Below are 22,226 nucleotides of genomic sequence, written 5' to 3'. Positions count from 1 at the left end.
GCACTGCCTGCAACGCTGGAAGATTTCGCCAGCCGTCAGGGTACTATCTCAACAGGCCGCTATCACACTATTACTGTCCGTGTGTGCCACTCCAGTCCAGGTGGGCAGGCACAGCAGCTGGCAGGATAAAATGCCATCTGAGCTCTTTTACGTTATTTTGGTACTTCTGGAAACAACTGCATCGCAGGTCCTGATTTCCCTGCGGACGGAAACCCCCACAACTCTGAGCCTGGGGCCTCTTGAGGGTAGGTAGGAATCTTGGCCTGCCCCTCTTCGTATTCTGCAGGTGGCCTGTGCTCAAAACAGTGCGCGCATACCTAGCAAGTAGCTGGGTTCCAGCCCCATGCAACTGAAGGGCAGTTCTCTCGTGTCAGGTTAGTGTATTTTCCTCCATGGCTCTGCTGGAGGCTTTACCCCCCAAAAGCACAGTTTAAGTAGCCGATCGCCCACACATGGTTACCATGTGCAAACGAGCTCTTGGTGAATCACTGGATCACAGTGGTTATCGATTTCTGCTCGAGTGCCTGCCCTCGACTACTGTGTGTTCAGGTTCACGCAGTTCTTTAATATTCTCTTTCTATCCACTGAACGTGGGTATTAAGTTCAGACAGACAGACCCCAGATAGGAATGTCATTCATCCATCGGATTGGCCTCTGGAGAGCTACGTACCAAAATGCCCCAGCGTCAAGGCCAGTGTGGCAAGCTAAAGAAACTGAAGAACTCAGGGCTGTGCCACTCCAGGCTGAGATGTTCTGGCACACCTGTGCCTCCCACCCTCAAAATCTCTGAGGACGCAGGCCCCCCCACGCCACTCCATGTTCGGATGCACATCAAATGTGGGATGTGCTAATGAAGACTTCAAGCACAGAGGCATTCCTTTTCGTCCTGAAGAACATCAAAATCAAGGCAGGGAACAAAAAAACAAAAACAAAAACAAAAACAAAAACAAAAACAAAAAAACGTCAAAGCTAGCCCCCTGTGCACACATCACAAACTCCTCCACAAAGGCCCATCACATGTGGCTGCCTCGGGGCTCCTCAGACCCCCAACTAGCCAACTCAAAAATATGGAAAGCCAGCAAACATCAGGTGTGAGCCACGATCACCACAGCTTCCAGAACACATCCCAGGGCTCTGACACCACCGAGGTACAGACACCCAGCAGTGTCCTTTCTGCGAATGAGGACAGAGACCTAAGAGCAGAGACCTTTTCATCTCACGCGCGGCAGCATACCTTGGTCTTCCCTGTGACAACGCTTATAAAGTGCAAACTTGGCAGGGCTCTCGGTCACGAGAAACTTCTTGAGCAGAGCCTCGATCACTTCCCCCACGGTGTTCGTGCTGCTGATGTGAAGCGTGTTCGTACAGCCATTGCTACTGGGAGCAAGCTTTCCAAGGCTCGGAGAAGTCTGTGGGGGTCTGCAGAGTTCCATCTGGACTTTAATGAAGCCAGTGTAAATCCCATTTGAGTTCTGAAGCCGGAAGAGAAGCACACATTTAGTTGCGCTGACTGCGGCATTCGGCATTCGAGGGAAGCACCCGAGCACCCCGGCAAAACAAGAGAAGGAATGTCTCGCCTTCCTTCTCTTGGTCTTTGTTTTTCCTGCTCTGTGGCAGAACTTCAGTAAAGATCACCCCTGAGGGAATGATCTCAGAGGGAGGGAACACCCCCAACAAAGTGCTTCCAGAGCAAGGTCTGTAGGGCAGATGTGGGACAGAAGCCTCCCCCTGCTTTCGCCCGGAGCTACATGTGAAAGGTCAGGGCCCGTTGGAGAGGTTACAATCCCCTGGGGCAGTGGCCAGCCAAATCCCAAGACGCCTTCACAAAGGGGGCCTCCTTCACAAAGGGGGCCTCCGTCCTTCCGCAGCTGATGGCCAGCTATTACACAGAAAAGGAAGGTCACTGGGGGGCTGGGAGACACCCAAGTAACCTGGAGTGGTCATTGAGCAACCTATTTCATTCCCAGTGGCTTTATGGTATGTCCTCGATTACCGATCTCACTCAAACTTTTGTACACAGCACATATGCCATATACAGCGTGGGGTACACGAAGATGTGATCCCGGCACCTCGAGCGGCAAGATGTGCAAAACAACCCGAAGCTACGATGTGAACTACAGAGATTGTAAGGACTTGTCTTTCTGGTCTGACTTGTACCTCCGTCTATATACTATTTCCTAACAGTTTTACTGAGGTATAATTTTTATTACCCCCCCCCCAAAAAAAAAAATCACACATATTTATACAGACAGCTTGTTGAGTTTAGCGTTTAACCGAGAGCAGAATTACTATTTCTTAGTTGCCAAAAATAGTAATAACGGTCTGGTCTTCACTTTTTCTTTTTACAGCGGGTATATTTAGAGAAAGTTTATTCTAACGTTTTATTAAAACAAATCTTCAGGTGTTATATCGATAAATGAGACAGTTAAAGTCAAACATTAAAAACCTCCTTTTTGGTCCATATATTTCTTCCTTTCCACAAGGTCAACTTACAATGCCAATTCGTGTGTTCATTCCTGTGGAAAGTATTATACGACACTTAAAATTTCTATCTATGAAACAAATGGAAACCTGCATGTTTTAATCTCCATGGTGGGAAGGGAAGAAGAAACCATGGCAAGTGGACTATTTCTCCTCTGATGAAAAATGCGTTTGAAAAAAGAAATGTGAGCGTTGGAATGATGAAGCTGGGATCCTCTGTCCCACCCTCCCTTCCAGGGGAGTCCGCCAGGGAGGGGTTCTTTATCACAAGGGCTTGGATTTAAAGGCTCCTCCCCAAACGTCAGAGAGCTCAGTAGGGCCTGTCCTAAACGGGTCAGCCTAGTCTCTGCTCAGCTGTCAGTTCACGGTCAACAGACTGACAGGCCGAAGTCCAAGGGCCCTGGAAACCGGCAAAGGGATGGCAGGTGCCTCGAGGAAAGTCACCAAATGCGAGGACGAGGCACAGATGCCAGTCCAGTCTGTAGGCACATGAATACTGTGGCTTTGTTGCTGGCTCTCCTTGTAGTCACTAAGCCCTGGGCCTCCTTCCTCCTAAACCCTCACCCCCGCTGAGCGTCAGCGTTCGGTACCACACTGTTGAAGCCCGAAACGGCAACGTGTAGGACGCTGAGCACGACCTCCCTCATCTTCCACAACAACCAGCTGAGAGAAATCTTAGCTCAAGTATATTCTGAGCCACGGGCATGAAATCCTTTTGCTGACACTTCCAAACTTATCTGCACAAGATAAAACTTATCTAAAGCCTTATTAGAATCTGAGTCACCACCTGTATGTGAAACAGACAGCGGTTATACTCAACGCTAAACATCCTTTGGTGGGGGGGGGGGGGGGTCACAAAAACGTTTACAATAAAACTGTAAAGTGTCCACCGATGTTCAGCTACTTCAACATAGAACTTTACTTTGAAAGCTGCGGAAACACTCCACTTTACCGTCCTGCACACCTTGGCCATTCAACGTCTGCAAACGCTACTCGGAGATTTTAAAACACGTAGACTGTAGTACCAACTATTTACATTTATTTGTCTTTCGACCTGTGTCAACGTAGACAGTACTGTGGGTGCTTACCAAGGTCATCTTCAACTTGTCTGTGACTGCTAAGTTGTATTTGTGAACTTTCTCTTTGATTTCCTCTTTGCTGAGGTAATTGTGGGCTTCCTTCTCTTTCTCCACATCCTGGAAGGAAAACAAGCCGTGCCACACATGAACAATCATAGAAAAAGTGCAGGTAAGGCAGGGTTCTTTATACAGTCCCCACAAGAACTCTGGGGCACTTCACCTCGAAACACACACGCAGACACGAACACACACACACCCTGTCACTGTCAAACTCTCAGGGTCATCCGCCAAGTATGGTTCTCATTCCTTCGGACTACCATCTTCCTGAGGACTACAACTAATTTGTCAGCAGCTAATGGCAACGCTTCATTCATTATTATTTTGTGAAACCGCCTTTGCTAAATTTCCCTTCTGCACAAACACCATTCTCTCAGAGTGCCTGTAGGATTGGCTATTTCCATTTATTTCATTTTTTTGAGAGAGAGACACAGAGAGAGAGAGCGCACACGCACAAGCGGGGGAAACGGGCAGCAGGATGGAGAGACTCCCAAGCAGGCTCCATGCTCAGCGTGGAGCCTGACGTGGGGCTCGAAGCCACAACTCTGGGATCATGACCTGAAGCGAAATCAAGAGTCAGCCGGCTCAGCCTCAACCAACTGAGACACCCAGGTGCCCCAGGCTATTTCCATTTTAAACGATATTTAAAGACACAAACCAAAAGCTCCTCATTAGCAAATTCTACGAACTTTACGGTCTTTACAGCTTTATACCATATTTATAAGCAAAAAGTATGGCAATTAATCATGGTAACTGGCACTAATCAATGACCTAATTACACACAACTACCACAGGGTAATTGATCTTCCAAACAAATCGTCATGTCAAGATACAAGTAGCCAGATTTCCCCTACTCACCCACTCGCAACCCATCCAGTCTCGACCCCGGCTTGGACTGTCCACACTGTGGACGGGATGATAGTAAACCCTCTTTCCACTGAAGAATTCAATAACGATTTCTCGTCTAAAGCGCTCGAGCAGTGCATGATATGATGTAATGGCTAGATGCAATCACAGACGGCCAGACTTCAGTGTGCTGTGACCCCCAAGAAGCCAAGCATACAAGACACCTGGCTTGTGTTGCATTTAATTCTCCCAACAACCTAACCAAGTAGACATTATTATTCCGGTTTCCAAAGGAAATCAAGTTCTAAGTAAATTCACCTGCCAATAGAAACTTAGTGGTTCTGTGGCAGTGACAGAACTTCCCTGAAGCCTGGTTCCAAAGCCTACCAACCCTCAGTAACTCCAATTCCTGAGATCCCTCGGGAAGTGTGTGGTTTGTCCGGGGACACCTCAACTAGTTAAGAGATCAAATTTAATTTTAACCCGGGTCCTCTATGTTGCTTCCACTAACAAGAATAGGGGGCGCCTGGGTGGTTCAGTCCGTTAAGCGTCAGACTTCAGCTCAGGTCATGATCTCACGGTGCATGACTTTGAGCCCTGCATCAGGCTCTCTGCTGTCAGTACAGAACCCACTTCGGATCCTCTGTCTCCCTCTGCACCCCACCCCCCACCCCACCTCCCCATGCACTTACACATGCTCACTCTCTCTCAAAAATAAGTAAACATTAAAAAAAAAAAAAAAAGGGAGTAAAAAAATAACTTTACAGAAGCTTCAATGACCATTTCTAAGGGAATTCAAAACATATATTGTAACTCTCGGCTTGGCCCTGCTCTTTCCAATCCACAATTAGCTGGCCATGGGCCATAGCTGAAAAAAGATCGGGAGTCTTTGTGTCGACTTTGATTTTTCAGTACAGACTGTCTAAAGACTCTTCAGAGCAAATACTAAACAGTGAACCTAAGAGATTTCCACTTCCTAACGGGTGAGATGTGGCACTGGCAGAACTAGAGGGTGCTGTGAAAACCGTGCCCAATTCCAGCGAGACGGGGGCTCTGGTCCAGAGTCTCTCACCAACTAATCCCGTGCCCTCCGCTCATTGACCTGAGGCCACTCCCTCATTTCCTAGGAAATAAAGGGACCAGAGTGAATCATCTCAACGGTGCTTCTTGACCCTAACAGGACAATTTTGCAAAAATCTGACACTGCTCTCACTGGTGGCACCTATGGGGCAAAATGGTTCCATTTGAGGAATCAAGGCAACCAAAGACCCACCATTAAAAATGTACAAAGTAGCTAACTACACAAATACCGTAGCATACGTCCACCCTAGGGGCTTACCACCTAAATAAGAGAAGGGGGAAATGGAGTGATTAAGAGCAAAGAGCAAGGTCAAGTCCATTTAGAATTTAGTGAGGTTTTTTGTTTTTTTTTAAGAATCTGTGTGATTTTTTTTTTTTTTTTTAAGATTTTAAGTTTATTTATTTGGGGGGCGGGGAAGGGCTGCAAAAGAGAGAGAGAGAGAGAGAGAGAGAGAGAGAGAATGAATCCCAAGCAGGCTCCACATTGTCAGCACAGAGCCCAACGCAGGGATCAAACCCACTAAATGTGAGATCATGACCTGAGCCAAAACCAAGAGTTGCTCAACTGACTGAGCCACCCAGGCTTTCCACACCCAACACGGGGCTCAAATTCACAACCCCAAGATCAAAAGTAGTATGCTCTACTGACTGAGCCAGCCAAGCGCCCCTAGTGAGTCTTAACTGTCCCTAGGCCACTTCATGTCAGCATTCCCAGCAGCGTGAGGAAAACCGAAGGCAATAGCTGGCCTGCAAACAGAAACTCACCCCAGCTTGCCCACAAAAGCATAGCTGAGACATACTTGTGCAACAGCTATCCTTCCTTCTCAGAGATTAAAAACCAAGGAAACTGTAAGGAATGATAACAGAAAAGAGTTGGGCCCAAGGACCTCCACGATCCTTTCAAGGCAAAACACCTTGTTATTAAAAGATTAACTGGAAAGTAAATCCCAGAGAAACAGCTAAACCCTAGAAGGCTGGGACCCTGAGTTTTTTACTGAGATATAATGGACATATAACACTATTTGTTTTAGGTGTACATCATAAGGATTTGACATACGTATATACTTCAAACCAGTTAGCCCCAGTTTAGTTAACATGCATCATCACTTCACATCATTAGGATTTTTTTTTCCTGTAAGAACGGTTAAGATCTACGCCATATTTTTAAGCCAACTGACATAGCAATTGCCCACAAAGGCCACAGACCAAGGCCTGCTCACTGAGCAAATATTTACTGAGCTCCTGCTGTGTGCCAAGCGCTCGCCTGGGCGTGGGGACGTCAGGCACCACACCTCCACCCTCATGGCACTTATTGTCCAGCGAAGCCCGAGTCTCAGTGAAGAATGTCAACGAAAAAAAGCTTCTGAAATGATAAAAGCAACGCTCTGAGTGGAGTGTAGAAGCAGGGGGAAAGGCACAGAAGTCACGAGCTCAGGCTGTGGAGAGAAGGACACTGGTTCCTGTTAGTATCAGAATGGGAGGAAGTCTCTAGAGCTGGAAAACTTCCAAATTGTTATCCCTTTAAGACCCCCCCCTTCCTCTCACATAGGGAAGGATCCCCCTGCCCTTCCTCCAAATACAATGCCTTTGGGAAGACGGCCTTACGAGCAGAAAGAAGGAAAAAAACATGCAACACTGAAGGAACAAAGTAGGTACAAGGGTGCAAAAGGTAAAAATAAGGAGGAGCTTTTAAAAACCTGTGTGGCAAGTGCAGAACAGATCAAATAGTATAGACGTTAACCTTGAACTGCGATGGCAAGGACAGGAAATGGCATGGGGCGCAGCAGTCTGAAGTATCCTTATTGTTCTTGGCGGCCGAGGCGGTGACGCCACACCCAAGTACGTCTGTCTAGGCAGTTACAGGTCCTCTTTTTTATAAGCCACCTTTCTTTTATAGTCTCCCAACCCTCCAGTTTCTCAGTTCTTCCATGAAAAATTATCAACCCTAGACTCTTCCCTAGTGTGTTCATCCTGCAAGCCCGAGGGCTGCTCTGGGGTTCGCTTTGGTTCCTGGGTGGGGTCACCGAGACGTTTCTCCACCGGCGAACTTTCTCACAGGGACACACCCTGCCTCCCAGACGCGGCATGGTCCTTGTGCAGTGTGGCCCCATCCCATTTTAAATCAAGACTGAGAACGAACGCACCGCTTTACAAACCTGTTTATACCCTTTCTTGCTAACTCTCCTGTAATTCGACATTTTATCTCACCTTAACATTTTAAGTCCAAAATATAACAACAGCAAAACAGAAAGCATCCAGGAGGACTGTGACCGCGAGCGGGAATGAGGGCTGGACCCCTTGCACTGGGGAAGGCGTGTGGCATCCGGCGTGGGCATACACGGGTCTGATTCACAGCTTCGCCACGTCCTCGCTGTGTAACCCAAGGCAAGCTCTTTAACCTCTCGGAGACCATTTTCTCATCTCCGTAAAACGTGCAAGCCAACACGTACTTGACAGAGCTGCGACGAAAATACGATACAACTCATTACCCAACAATTCTACTGAGTGCTTGCGGGCGCCCGGTCGGGGCCACGCACTTACGACTAGGACAGACGGCCGTGGCCGCTGCCTTTCTACCCTTCCGTGGCTGACAGCCTAGTCAAGTTTGACCCACTCCCGCCCCACTCCCTCTCGTGTCTTCTTTAAAAAAAATAAAACTATTGACCCTTTCAAAAAGCAACTAGCACAGCTTCTCTGATTGGGGAGGGGACGCCCCGGTAGACGCACGGTGCCTGATGACAGACGCAGTAGATGGTGTCAACACCTCCCAGTCCCACGGCTCTCGTGTGGAGCTGCTCTGACTCCTGGCCGGGTTTGAGGGCTAGCGCGTGTCAGTGGGAAAGGGTGAACTTACCGGGCCAGCAGGCGCTTACTCTAAGCGACGCTAGATTCCAAACTCACGAATTCATCTACTTTCAAGCTCATCTTCCGGTGGTGGCAACTGGCAGTCACCTAATGATGTCCCGAACAGACTGGGATACCCGGCGCACTACACACGGAACCAGTGCAGACCTGGGTACGGAACAAACCACAGGGACCCCGCAGGCTGTAACCGCACTGTCCGGGGGCAATGGGCCCCCGCTGCAAATGGAATGCAGGGACAGCTCGAGGGGAATGGAGTGTTGGTAGTGACTTCTTTAAATGTCCTCCTCCCAGGCTCCGTTCCCACAAAGACAGCAAATAAAGTGTTGAGGACCTAACCAAAACAGAAAAATCTTCTCTGGGAGAGATCTTTCCACTGCGGTCACAGACAGACCTAAAAGCAAACCAAAGCAGGCTCGCACTTAAGCACCAGTATCAAGCAAGTGATTTCCAGCAGCTGGTGAGCAAGCAGTTAGGGGACTCCAAGGCAACTTCCAGAAAGTCCAGTTAGATGCTCCTGAACTAGGTTTTAAAGTATAACTAGCAGGGGGCACCTGAGTGGCTCAGTCGGTGAAGCGTCCAACTCTTGTTGTCAGCTGAGGTCTTGATCTCATCAAGGTCGTGAGTTCAGGCCTCAGGTTAGGCTCCACGCTGGGCACAGAGCCCACTTAAAGATTTTAAAAAATTAAAAAATAAAGGGGCACCTGGGTGGCTCTGTCGGTTAAGGGTCCAACTCTTGATTTCAGCTCAGGTTATGATCCCACAGTTCATGGGAGCGAGCCCCACATCGGACTCTGCACTGGCAGCGTGGAGCCTGCTTGGGATATTCTCTCTCTCTCTCTCTCTCTGCCCCTTTTTCGCTCCTGCTGTCTCTCTCTCTGCCCCTCCCACTCCTGCTGTCTCTCTCTCTCTGCCCCTCTCGCTCCTGCTGTCTCTCTCTCTGCCCCTCTCACTCCTGCTGTCTCTCTCTCTGCCCCTCTCACTCCTGCTCTCTCTCTCTCTGCCCCTCTCGCTCCTGCTATCTCTTTCTCTGCCCCTCTTGCTCCTGCTGTCTCTCTCTACTCCTCTCGCTCCTGCTCTCTCTCTCTCTCTGCCCCTCTCTCACTCCTGCTCTCTCTCTCTCTCTGCCCCTCCCGCTCCTGCTGTCTCTCTCCCTCTCTCTCTCTGCCTTTCTGTCGCCCCTTCTCTCTCTCAAAATAAATAAACTTTAAAAAACTAATAAAGTAGAATTAGCAGGGAAAAACTGTTCTGAAATGTGTTTTAGGTGTGCAGAACGGAAACCCTGTGAGGAATGTAAGACAGGCTGTCACACAGAGCCAAACCCGCCAAGTCCTTAGAGGGTCTTTTAGGCTAGGATCGTGCCCAGCGAGAAGGGTCACAGGGGACAGTTGTGTACTTACATTAGATGCCTGTTGGGACATTCTTCACTTTTGGTACCACAACCTCTAAGATATAAAAGTAGGCAGAGCAGACGGGGGAGCTGAGTGAGCCCAGAAAGTTCTCTCAAATAAGGAGCGGCACCGCTGAGAGACAACAGCAGCTTCCACAACGAGGGAAATGTCCTATAACTGCTGTCCAAAAGAATAGTCACTAGCCACATGTGGTATCTGAGCAAGTAAAGGGAGACCATGAATTTCCACTTGAATTTTCAATAATTTAAGTGTAAGTAGTTATGTGTGGCTCGTGGGACTCCACCCGGCCATGTGAATCTGGACTGTAGGGGGCGCCGTGCGAACGAACAACAAGGTGGGGAAGCCCACGAGAAAGCAACGCGAACTCTGTGTTTTAAGTAAAAAGACAACCTTTCTGGGACAAATGAAATTCTCTTCCTGAAGGAAAAAGCAACTGTGTCCAGGGGGCCTGGTGCTGCCGTTCTTGACCTTAAAAGTACAGGGTGCTGCTTGCTGCCACGTTCTCACGGCACCAGTGTTGACAATCGGCTGGGTGCCACGTCTAGAGACTCGCGCTTATCTTGGTGAACGGCCTGCTGATTCACCCTGGCCAGTCCAGAGTTTTTTCCCCTGCCGGATGAGAAGATTTTTTTTTTTTTTAATTGCGGGATATAGAGCTGGGATATATTACGTCCCATTAGGTGAGGTTCAGGGATTCACCTTGCCCATTGTAGGCTTCTCTGCACCCATAAAAGAGGTCTGCTGTTCAGGTTTCCGACGGCAAAGAAAAGGCAAGGGAAAGATGTCCCAGCCCCCTCCATCCTCCTGTTATGGAGAAACGCATCTCTGTTATCTCAGGGGAGGAAAAGCAGGTGGAGGGACGGGAGGGCAGCTAAGAGGACAAGGTCAATGCGCACAGTGCTGCCCAGCGGCCGGGTGCCAGGCTCCCCAAGAGTGTCCCCCCCAGAACGCTAATCCCCCAGCATGTTCTGTGGGCAGAAAGGGCGCCGCCGCTCCTCGCCTCCCTCTCCCACCCCCCTGGCGAGTCCCAGAGGGACCGAGATCTGAGAAGACCCGAAGGTTTAAAACGAAACCACACACACACACACACACACACACACACACACAAAACCCTGTATCAGTACACAGCAAGAAAACTTTGAAGAAAACAGGCCTGTCATAATGTTGTAACTGGGACATTCGTTAATTATGAGCAAATGGGTACATTACACAAGAACAGATACTTCTTTTCTTAATTACTCACTTAGTGAGTAGATTCTGTACTCAATTCTGGGATATTAGCACACGTGAACCACATCTGTTGAACTTGACAATTTTAAACAACTTCTTTGTCCCAAGGCTACTTGTTAAAACAAGAGAACAGCACGAGAGCGTCGATGTGGGCATTTTAGAGGAGTTTTTAAAAAATGGGCTTCAAAAATAGAAGCAGGCAGCACCCTTATAAGGATGGAACACCATACTAGGCTCGTCTTCCATGCACTTGAGAGAGAGGTCAATGTGCCACCCACTGCCTTTAAATTCTCCCAGCCTCACCCCTACCACTCCGCCACGAGCCACTGTGCCCTGAGAGCACCTTGTGGGCCACCTCCTCGAGGCCCACCCCACCCAGGAAGCCATCCTAGCCACAAGAGCCCTCACTCACCCCTGTATCTTAGGAACCCCCGGGGTACCCCATCCCTGCCAATTTAGCACTCACCGCACACACCTCCACAGTTTGCTGTTTCCTATGTTTGCTCCTGCCTCCCCGTGACCTGACAGCATTTTTAAGTCTTCCACTCACTCTGGAACACGGTGCTGGAACTAGCTCGATGTTGGGGGGGCGGGGAGGGGGGCGGGGGGGGGGGTTCCTTTTCAACTGATTGATTCTATCTGGTCACAGAACCCGCATCTACAAGATTGCATTTGCAACCCAGCCTCAGATAAGCAAAATCTTATCTGCACGAGGTTTTCTGTTTGCTTCTCCAAACTAAATGAATCTGCAAGGGCACACAAAAGGCCTTTATAACAGCAGATACAAAGTTTTACACGCTTCTGTTATGCATCTGCACCATCAAAGGAGACAGTCCTTCAAAGCCTGCCCCTTAAATACCCTCACACACCCGAGGCAGTGAGAGCAGGCACGGGCCCAGGATGTTAATAAGATTAATTGCAGTTGTGATCCACGCGAAGAGAGTTCCATCTGGGCCTTCCATGACCTCACTTTTTAAACCCCCTGGTTCCCAGTCCGCAATACCCTATATGGCTGTGCTTTCAAAACCCGGGTCGTGTGCCAATCGTCAAACAGCCACTCGTTTGTTTGGAGCCAGAAAACAAAGTTGGAGGTGGACGAGTCTCCTCAGAGTGCCCCAGCCTGAGCGCCCAACCTCAAGGGGTACCAGATTACACTCAACCTCAGCAATCCCAGTTTGACGTGCTTTCAAAGGGAGTCAATTAAGATGCTGTTCATTTCTGAAAGGTGATACATTTTCACAACTGGTTTAACTTTCTCAAATTATAGGCGAGCTAGGTAAGAAAGAAAGATTATTACAGCCCTCAGAGCCAAGCACATCCAAATCCAGCTAATCAGCTCTGATAATTAGAAAAACAACATGGCTGCAGGTGAGTCAGCAGGCCTGCCTCAGGCCCAGCTCTCTGAGGTCTCAGAAAGGAAGCCGCAGTGGATTCTCAGGTTTCCAAAGGAAGGTGGGTCCTCAAGGAGTTTCCCTGATTATTAAGAGAACATTGGACTATGGTCCCTGTCCTTTTCAGCAGTGAGTTTTCTAACATTTTTGTTTTCATTTAAGTAACCTCTACACCCAACGTGGGGCCTGAACTCACGACCCCGAGATCAAGAGCTGCACACTTTTGTAACTGAGCCAGCCAGGTGCCTCAGTTTTCTAATATTCTGTATTATCTATACCACTGTCCTAATCAAGTACCTACAAAGTCAGTCCACTGAGTATTAGGAAAATTAACTGGAACAATAATATGAGCGATCGCTTAGAAGCCAGGAGAGAAGAAAGACACTACAATGGCAAACGGTGACACAATGTCCACCCTAAATTCTAGATTAAATCATCTCACTGCTCAAGGCTCTAAGGGTCATTCAGCAGCCAGCCACTTCCTTTGGCTAAGAGCAATTACAATTGTGGCCTTGGAGCCCATCGTCACTAGTTCAGGTTAGCCCAGGGGCACTAGAGGCTCTTCCAAAGGTCAGATCTTGTGACTTCCACATCATTTGAGTGGTCATGGAACCCTTGTACCTTGGCTCTAAGGGGAGGTAGGTTCCGGAGAAAGGAAACGAGCAGGCTCATTTGGAAGTGAGCCAGACAGGAAGCACGAAGGAATGCTGAAGCCACCAGGACGGGGCAGGTGGAGCCCATCTGGGAAGCTGAGCGGGCTCCAGCTCCACCTACGGCGGGAATGTGAAAGTCAAGGGCAGAGGCTTACAAGCAAATAGGAGTCGTCACCTAATCTGAACAGGGACAGAGTGTCTCAAGAAAATCAGAAGTGCCTATAGGCCAGCACTCCAAGAAAAGGGATCAGAAGCAAGCTTATCTAAAAGATACCTGGTGTTCTTCCTTGCCATCTCTAATAGGAGTCTAAGTTGCCATCACATAAAAGATTTGAAAGCAACTTAAAGTTCTATGTTTCATGTAACACAATTAAAAAGTGTGGATGACAATTTGTTGAGGAAGAGAATGTCCAGGAAGTCACATTTGACTCCTTAGGGTCTGGATTTGCAAATCCTCTATTCTTACCCAGTGTAACCTTACTAACGCACTAGTCCAAACACACTTGTAAAGCTCCCTCTCACATCGTCTGAGGAATAGGGAGAGACTCGTCGGTCCTTTCAGGCCAGATGTCCAGACCACGAAAGATTTTAATTAGACAAACTTAAAAGTCTGAAGGGGGACGCAAGCTTCAGCTATTTTCTATCACTCTTGTTCCCGTCCCCCCATCCCCTCTCCTGAGGTCTCCTTCTCTATGCTCCACTCGAGGCGGCTCTTTTAAGTCTGTTCCTAGCCCTTAAAAGGCTTAGCTGAAGTACTACTGTGTGTATGAGGACTCGCTCTTCTACACCACAGGCAATACACGGAGGACAGAGAAAGATACCCCACTGCTGCCCTCCGTTCTCAGAAAGACACCCGTACCTCCAGCTCCACCTCAGCGGCCCCAGGTTTTGGTTTCATCTGAGGAATCACCTCCCTCCTTCCTACCAGGGAGGCGAAAGCACTCTGGAGCAATTAAAAGATGATAGAGCAATTCAAATAAAAATCTGGTGGATTATTACCTCGAAGGGTTTCACCTAGGAATTTGTAAAGACACTCTTTTTCTACAGAAATCCGCTCCTGCCCTCCTGCTTAGTTGTAGATGGGGTGAGAACCACAAAAGTCACAGGAAGTGTGTCAGGAATACAAGGCTGGTCACAGTCAGAGGTATGGGGTGAGTTAGGACACCCAAAGAATGACCAGAAGAGAGCCCAGGGAGGCAGAACCCCGTGCAAAAAACGCCCAGGGGCCTGGCGCTCCTGGCCAACCTCACCCACCTCACTGAACCCAACCCCAGCAGTAGTGGGGTAAAGCAGCACCACTGCCTTTGAGGGTTCTGGCAATCTCTGAAACAGTTGACCTTTCCCTACACTTGGGTGGGGGGGAGGCCTTCTCGATACACCGCCCCCCCCCCCATTCCGCTTCTCCTTCTCTTCTGCCCACTCTTCCAAAACAGGACAGAATTAGCCCACCCAAATCCCTAGGAGGGGCTGAAGCGGGGAGGAAGGTGGTCAGCAAAAGCCCTTAGTGAATCTTGTCACCAAACCCCAGACACCGTGCCACCCTCATCACAACCTGACTCGGGATTCTTAGAATAAACCCAAAATTGGGTACCACTATTCTCCCTATTTTGCAATTGGAAAACAGAAGCTTACAAGGACATGAGGTTGGTTCGTGTAGAAGCTAAGTAAGGGTTGTGCCGGGTCCATCTGATTCAAAGCCCATTAAGCCAGGAGGAGGAGGAAACAACCAACCATGTGCTGGGACAGAGAAAGCGAGTTGAGAGACCCTCAGGTCTAGCACCGCTGGCTCCTGGAGGCTTAGTTGTTGTTTAATTTATGAGAGAGACAAAGACAGAGGGGGGGGGAGGGAGGGAGGAGAGAATCCTAAGCAGGCTCCACACTGCTAGCGTGGACCCCCACGCAGGGCTCAAACTCACGAACTGTGAGATCATGACCTGAGCTGAGGTCAAGAGTCAGACACTTAACCAACTGAGCCACCCAGGCATGCCTGCTTAGTTGTTTTAATACACCGTGTTAAACTTGAATTGGGGTGGGGGGCGGCTACCAATACAACCCAGCAATTTATCAGGGAATTAGTAATCTGGCCAGGACCACAGAGAATTCGTTTAAAAATCAGAAACTATTCCCAGCATTAAGAAAATAGCTAAGTAGGGGCACCTGGGTGGCTTGGTCAGTTAAGCGTCTGACTTCGGCTCAGGTCATGATCTCACGGTCTGTGAGTTCGAGCCCCACGTTGGGCTCTGTGCTGACAGCTCAGAGCCTGGAGCCTGTTTCAGATTCTGTGTCTCCCTCTCTCTCTGCCCCTCCCCTGTTCATGCTCTGTCTCTCTCTGTCTCAAAAATAAATAAACGTTAAAAAAAAATTTTTTTTTTTTTTTTCAAAAAGAAAATAGCTAAGTAATACTTCCAAATGTCAAGATGGACCATATAGGAGCTGTTAACATGAAGCCTACAGAAGAGTTTTTAATGGGAGGAGAAAAAAAAAAAAAAATCAGAGGAACTGTACATCCACTATGACGAACTATGCGCCTGTTGGAAAAATGGAGTCACTTTGCTAAGCCCAAGTCACCAAACTAAGATTTCATACCTAACTTACAGTTTCGGCTCCCCCTGCCCCTCCCCCCCAGTGGAACCTCAAACTAGTCAACTTGGAATTACCTGGTCAGCACTAGTGAAGTCAGCAGCATGATAGATCCCTGCTGTCCCCTAAAGGAAGGTGACCTTGCCACAATCTGCTTTTTGCTTTTGTAACTTCCCCGTTAGTGTCCCCTGCGCCCTGTGTGCCCCCCCCCCAACCCCTGAAAACCTCTCATTTTGTACAGCTCTTTGGAGCTCCGTTCTATCTGCCAGATGGGATGTTGCCCAATTCATGAATCATTGACTAAAGTCAATAAGATCTTATAAAATTTACTCCGTTGAACTTTGTTTTTTAACATGCCTCAAAGACTAGAAAGAAAGATTCCAAAATGTTCACGGCGCTTATGCCAGTCTGGTGAGATCGGAGACGGTTTCTTCTTTCTACACAACACTTTCACAAAATTTTCAAAAACTTCTCCGAGGTCTGCATAACTGTTAATCGTTAATCGGGGTGGGGGGAGGGCGGGGCAGGAATCTAGCAAGGAAATAAAAGACTTCCACGTATAAAAAAAAATTCAAAATAACATTAAAAACAAAAGTAAACACAATGCAATTCAGCCCCCATCAGCATAAATGGACACACTTTGATGTGCTGACTGCGCCTGGGGGGCAGGCCACCTCTAGATAAACAACCCCACATTAAGAACAGAGGCACCAGTGTGGCAAGGCTGTTATCCATTTTCCCTAATGTTGGCAGCCAGCTGCACAGACACCAACGTAGGAAGTTGCTAGAGAGCAAACCAGAGATCTCCTAGGTAAAAACAGGCTTGCGGTCTGGGGAATTAAAGAAAAAAAAAGCCCCTCCAGCCACTCACAAAAAACGAAAACCTGCTACTGCCAAAGACTGTCAAAAAGAAAGCATAGGTTTTTAACATCACTCGACCAAGTCAACAATTTATAAATTAAAAGCGACTCTCCAAAAAGTGGGGGGGTGGGGGTGGGCAGGGGGGGTCAGCATTTCAGTCGTCTTTATTGTGGAGGAGTGTTCGTGTTGTTGGTATAACCTGAGGGTTCACACACCCTCCAGCTCTGTTTTCCTCCAGGCTTGCACAGGAAGCCCAAGGCCTGGAGGAAGTGCCCTCCCGCCCCACCTTTCCTCAGTGCTGGGGGGGGGGGGGGGGGGGGGGAGGGGGGAGTCAGGGACCCAGCTGGCTCCACCAGCCACCAGCCAAGACCAGGTCGGCATGGCCTGCAGGGGGGCGGGCAGGGAGCTCTGCCTGCCAAGTGTGGGCTGGAAACACAAAAAGCAGAAAGCAGACTTGAGGGGGAAGAAGAGAAACCGAACGTAGTTGAAGGAATGTATCGTTAGCATCAGGGGTCAAGACAGATGTGTGTGGATCACGGTGGCGTGGACACTGCTTCAGAGCAGCATTCACTAACCTGAAGACCTGGACAGGAAGCAAGTAGCGGACACGGAAAGAGGAGGTCACCGCACAGTGTTCAAGCCCGGATGTGCGCCTGCTTAGAGCTGCATTCTTCTCCCTGTGTGGGGCATCGCCTGCAGCAACCGTGTCCCTGAGGGTCCGGCACAGACTGTTTCATCCAGGACACCTCAGGAAACATGGAGACAGGACTCCATCACATTCCACATGTTCTAGACCAGCTCCCCTGCCCACAGATCTGAATGTTTCCCCTCTCACCCTTTCACCTAGCCCACCAATGCCCCCCAACCAGAAACCTTTTAACAGTCCACTCGTACATTTAACAAAACAACTTTAACACAACAACAAAAGACTTAAAGAACGTCCTAGAAAAGAAGTACGAACATTTAAGACTTGAAAGGCATTTGTTCCCCAAAGTTAAACAGGCCACACTGTTCAGTTCCTGACTACAAATCAATTCCAGGTGTGACACAAGTTCTTCTACGGTGGATAGGACACATGAAATTCTTTCCAATTTAACACTGTACTTCCTTAGGAACAACTGTTTTCCTCCCAAAATATCAAATTTACAATACTCAATTTCCAGGACGCCTGGGTGGCTCAATCAGTTGGGCGTCCGACTCTTGATTTCAGCTCAGGTCATGATCTCATGGTTTCATGAGTTTGAGCCCCGCAGAGGCTCTGTGGAGCCTGCTTGAGATTCTCCCCGTTTCTCTGCCTCTCCCTGCCCCCCCCCAATCTCAAAATGAATAAGCTTAAAAAAAAAAAAACCCTCAATTTCCAAGTCCCACTCTGAGAACCACCTCCCCATCACCAAGTTTCCCGAGACTCTAAGCCAGGATTTAAGAGAAAGAACTCGTGGACAGGCCTGGGGAGATTTGCATTGCTGATTAGGGGGAAATGGAGTACTGGCCCAGGCTATTAAACATGGGTTAGATCTACTGTAACCCTCCCAAGAGGCCTTGAGGTCGGAAGTCAAATCCCATTGTTCAGATACATAAACCAATGCAAAGGTCACAGAGGTAGCACGTGAACATGAGGCCTGGCCAGCTCCAAAATCATGCCCTTTCCTTTCATTCCAAATGGCTTCTAGAGCCCAGGAGAAAAATCTGTTGTCAACTAGCTGTGTGACTTTAAGAAAGGATATCACCTCTGTGGGTGCCATTTTCTTACTTCTTAATAGAAAAGGAAGGCCTCCTCTCTCCACCCATGAGTCTGCCTCCTCAACAAGGGAGGAGAACATCATCAGTGGGTCCGGAAGGAGAAAGCAGGAGTGCACGCGGAGTCCCCCTGTCCCTCTGTCCTCACCTGGGGGCTAAAGTTCTGCGCTCACCCTGCAGAGGGGGCTACTACCCCCAGCAGAGCACCGGAGGCCAGCCTTGGGAAGGCCCTCTGCCCATAAGAATAAGCCACATTCTGCACACCAGCATCCTCTGCCGTCAGCCATGAAGGCAAACTTTGGCCTCCACCTTCCTTACCCCAGTCTTCCTTCTCGACTAACTGATCCAGAACTCAAGCCGGGAAATGGGGTGGCACATGGTCCTCCCAGAATACGCCAAGAGCTGTAAAATGAGAACATTTCTAAGACAGAAATTCTACTCCTTAAAAGAGAAGCCAGGACCCCTCCCTTCAAGGAATTTGTAACACAAAGGGCACACTTTCGCACAACTGGAAAACAGTTTCAGAAACGGACAAATGCAAACTGTTGACCAGGTGTACCTAACTTTCACCAAGTCAATGTTTCCCATATGAGGCAGGGAAACCACATTTTTGGAAAGCACAGACAGTATTTTACAAACATAAACACACCTCAGAAAGGCCCAGTGCTATCTAGGGCCCAGGCAGAGGAAAGGTAGGCAGGGAGGTGTTCTCAGGAGCCTCTCGGTCAGGCAACGGGCTTCTGTCACTACACCCTGACCCTGGCCACGATTCTGAGCCACTCCCAGCCCAACTAGCTTCTCTCCCCCTTTCTCTTCCGTTCCCACTTCCTTAATTTTCATGTGAAGAGACAGGTCTCTTTGTCAACACCACCAACAAATAATATTTCCCTTTCTTTCTGCTCAGTAAATGGACCAACTTTTTAACGGTGGACAAATATTTGTTAGGCGCCTAAATATTAAGCAAATAGCTGTATGAGGCACTGGGATAGAACAGCGAGCAGAGCACAGGTTCTGCCCTTCGGGGTAGGACAGGGGTGGGACACGGAAAGCTGAGCTATTGAGAACAACAGGTGAGATGAAAGAGAGCACAGGAGGGGTGCGGGGGGGGGGGGGGGGGGGGGGGAGGGAGGCTCAGTCTGTTGCTTAAGCGTCCAACTCTTGATTTCGGCTCCAGTCGTGACTGAGCCCCTTGTGGGGGTCCGTGGTGAATGCAGCCAGCTTGGGATTCTCTCTCTCTCTCTCTCTCTGCCCCTCCTCCCCACTCCATCTCCCCCACCCCCCCACCCCCGCCCCCTCACTCTTTCTCTCTTTCATAAGAAAAGAAAGCACAGGAAACACCTTGGGAAGGCCTCCTGGAAGAGTGAGCCCGAAGCTGGAACTCACCTCAGGTATTTGTAAATTTTTGTATAAAAGATAAAGTCATTCCTAGTTTGCATCCCCCAAACATGTTACCCACAGCTCGTAAAACGACAGAGAGAAGCGGCTAGAGCACCTGATGGAAGGATTTAGAAAACCAGACTACATAGCTCAAATCAGCTAATTTTAGACAGAGAAAATACTTGCTGTGCTAACGGGTATTTTTAGAAGTCTGTTTCAGTTAACCACTCTGAACGTCTCAGAAGACAGAAAAAAGAAAGGAAGAAATTTCAAATTCACATAGCAAGCAAATGGTTCTCCTTCCTTTGTGCTCCAGCTCTTTCCTCCTAAACAGAAAATAAACAGCACTCTGTAACGAATTCCATTCTATGTCTAAACACTGAAGGTATTTGCTTAGCACTTAGGGAAGAAAGTTCACTACAGCTATCATTTCACGTTGCATTTCTTGAGTGGAAAAAAAAAAAAAAGCACTGAACAATGTAAAGGAGTATGAGCAATAGGCAACAAATTAGCACAAAATGGTAAGTTTTCCTTCCCTTCCCCAAATCACCCAACAGCTTCAACAACACTTCATAACCTGACAGCAATCCCAAACCTACCCACTAGCCTCTTAAAGCCTCTGGCCCAGCCCAAGAGCAAACCAAATTCCAAAGTTTGGGATGCGAAGTTCCAGAAAGCTCAGCTTTCACTACACACAGTGGCACCTGCTTATTTTCTGCAAAAATACATCAGTCTTGGAGATCTCAACTGGACCACCCAATGCCCTGCCGCTCCCTTGTCAGATCTGTAACAAACTCGGCCTTATTTTCTGAAAACACCCGTGAGGAACCCAACAGACAGAATGCCCCCCATTCTTGGGTTCCTGCCAGTCAGTAAGTCTGCAGGGAAAACAGAACAGCTCACTTTGAAATGGTCACTGCTATTACTTTCAAATGGTGGTGCTATTCACATTTTTCCCATTCATTCGACAGAGATTAAATGAGTGCCCAGGACTGTGCAAGGTGCTTCGGGGAGATTCAAAGATAGACCCTGCCCTTGAAGAGCCCAGGGAAGGGGAAGAAGCAGGCGAAATGGCGCTGGCTGGTTTCTGGGGAATGGCTTCCCACTCAGCAAATACTATGCGTGCTACTATGTGTCAAGTGCACTCAATTCCAGCCCTCTGTAGGGAGTGAACGTTATTTATTTTGCAGAACCATTTCTCCCCTGCAGACATGATGACCCTCTACCCCTCCATCCTTAAGCATGCATCTCTGAAGAAGGCCATTCTCCTACATAATCAAAACAACCTCCATCATACCTAAGAAAAATCGGTAAGAACTTCTTAATATCCCTTTCATAGTAAGAGTTCCCCATCTGTTCCAGAAATAATCTTTTACAGCCATTTTTTATCTACTCAAGGGGCTCATATTGGTATGTTACGTCTCTTTGGTCTTATTTTAAGAAAAACTGTTAAATCAACTTCTCTCCATATTCACTAAAATGTCAACATTCAAAGGGGAAGCACAAAAGGAGACAAAAATAATGTTGCATTCTAGAACTTAGAATCTTCCTTTCCAGGTAACTTGAGTATCAGGTGTATCAAAAGTTCTAAATTGCTAGGTGTAAGGACAGCCAATTGCTGATTCACCCCAAGTTCCCAGCTGCCTGGAGAACCCCAACGTCAGGAATCCCGAAGACGGAGAAGGTGACACACATCGTGACCGTCTCAGGCCTGCCCAGAGCGTCTGGTGACCAAGCTGTCTGCTGCTGTCATTTTCCAGCCTACTTCCTTCCCTGCAGAACAGAGATTACAGGCCCGGCTCTCGTTCCTGTGGGAACTAATAGCCCTGAGCCAGTTGTTTCCCGGGTGGACAGATCAATTTAGAGGAAAACACAGAAACTCTCCGGGAATTTTCAGGGAGACCATGCAACTACACCCAACCTGTGGGATTCCGTTCAACTGGCATTCGAAAAACCCAACACTGTGTGCATGAAGCGCGGTTGGCTGTTGTAGGGGCAGGCAGAGCAAAGACCTGGCTTCTGTCCCGCAAAACACTGAACTGCTTCCAAAAGAAAGTTCTTAACTGCCAACTGTTATCAGCAACCTCCCATGACTTTTTAACTCATGTTGTCTGGACCAACAAAAAGTGATCTCTTAACATTTTTCTTTCCTTACTTTTCTTACTTTCTAAATCTCTTCATCTGCTTCTTGTCAGCAAAAAGATCATCACAGAAATACATGCCCTCAGAGTGTCCCTGTTCCGAGCCACCGGGGGAACTAACACACATGAAGCCCTTCACAGTGTCAGGCTGCCTACGGTCATCATCATTCCCATGACAGCGACTGGCAGCATTCTGTTTTAAGATTTCATTTTTCTAAGTAGTCTCTACACCCAACGCAGGCTGGAACTCACAACCCCGAGATCAAGAGTCGCACGCTCTACCAACTGAGCCAGCCAGGTGCCCCCGCTTAGCAATATTATTAAAGCCAGTGTTTAACGGTAACATTAGATTAAAACTGAACATTAAAGGGGCACTAGGGTGGCTCAGTCAGTTGAGCATCCAACTCTTGATTTTGGCTCAGGTCATGAGCCCAGGGTC

At 48.4% G+C, this 22,226-nt stretch overlaps 1 protein-coding gene across 1 annotated transcript in view; it reads right to left on the bottom strand.

The window, feature by feature from the left end:
- RASSF3 (Ras association domain family member 3) overlaps positions 1 to 22,226 on the bottom strand; it is a 72,957-nt gene that overhangs the window by 7,764 nt on the left and 42,967 nt on the right. Inside the window, exons 2-3 of the mRNA XM_045464850.1 lie at positions 3,570 to 3,677; positions 1,235 to 1,472 (exon numbers count right to left, since the gene is read on the bottom strand). Of these exons, the coding sequence (XP_045320806.1) occupies positions 1,235 to 1,472; positions 3,570 to 3,677 (346 nt within the window). The remainder of the gene's footprint in view (positions 1 to 1,234; positions 1,473 to 3,569; positions 3,678 to 22,226) is intronic.

The sequence above is a fragment of the Leopardus geoffroyi genome, chromosome B4 (assembly GCF_018350155.1).
Source record: "Leopardus geoffroyi isolate Oge1 chromosome B4, O.geoffroyi_Oge1_pat1.0, whole genome shotgun sequence".
Lineage (NCBI taxonomy): Eukaryota > Metazoa > Chordata > Mammalia > Carnivora > Felidae > Leopardus > Leopardus geoffroyi.
This window is presented reverse-complemented; position numbering and strand designations above follow the sequence as displayed.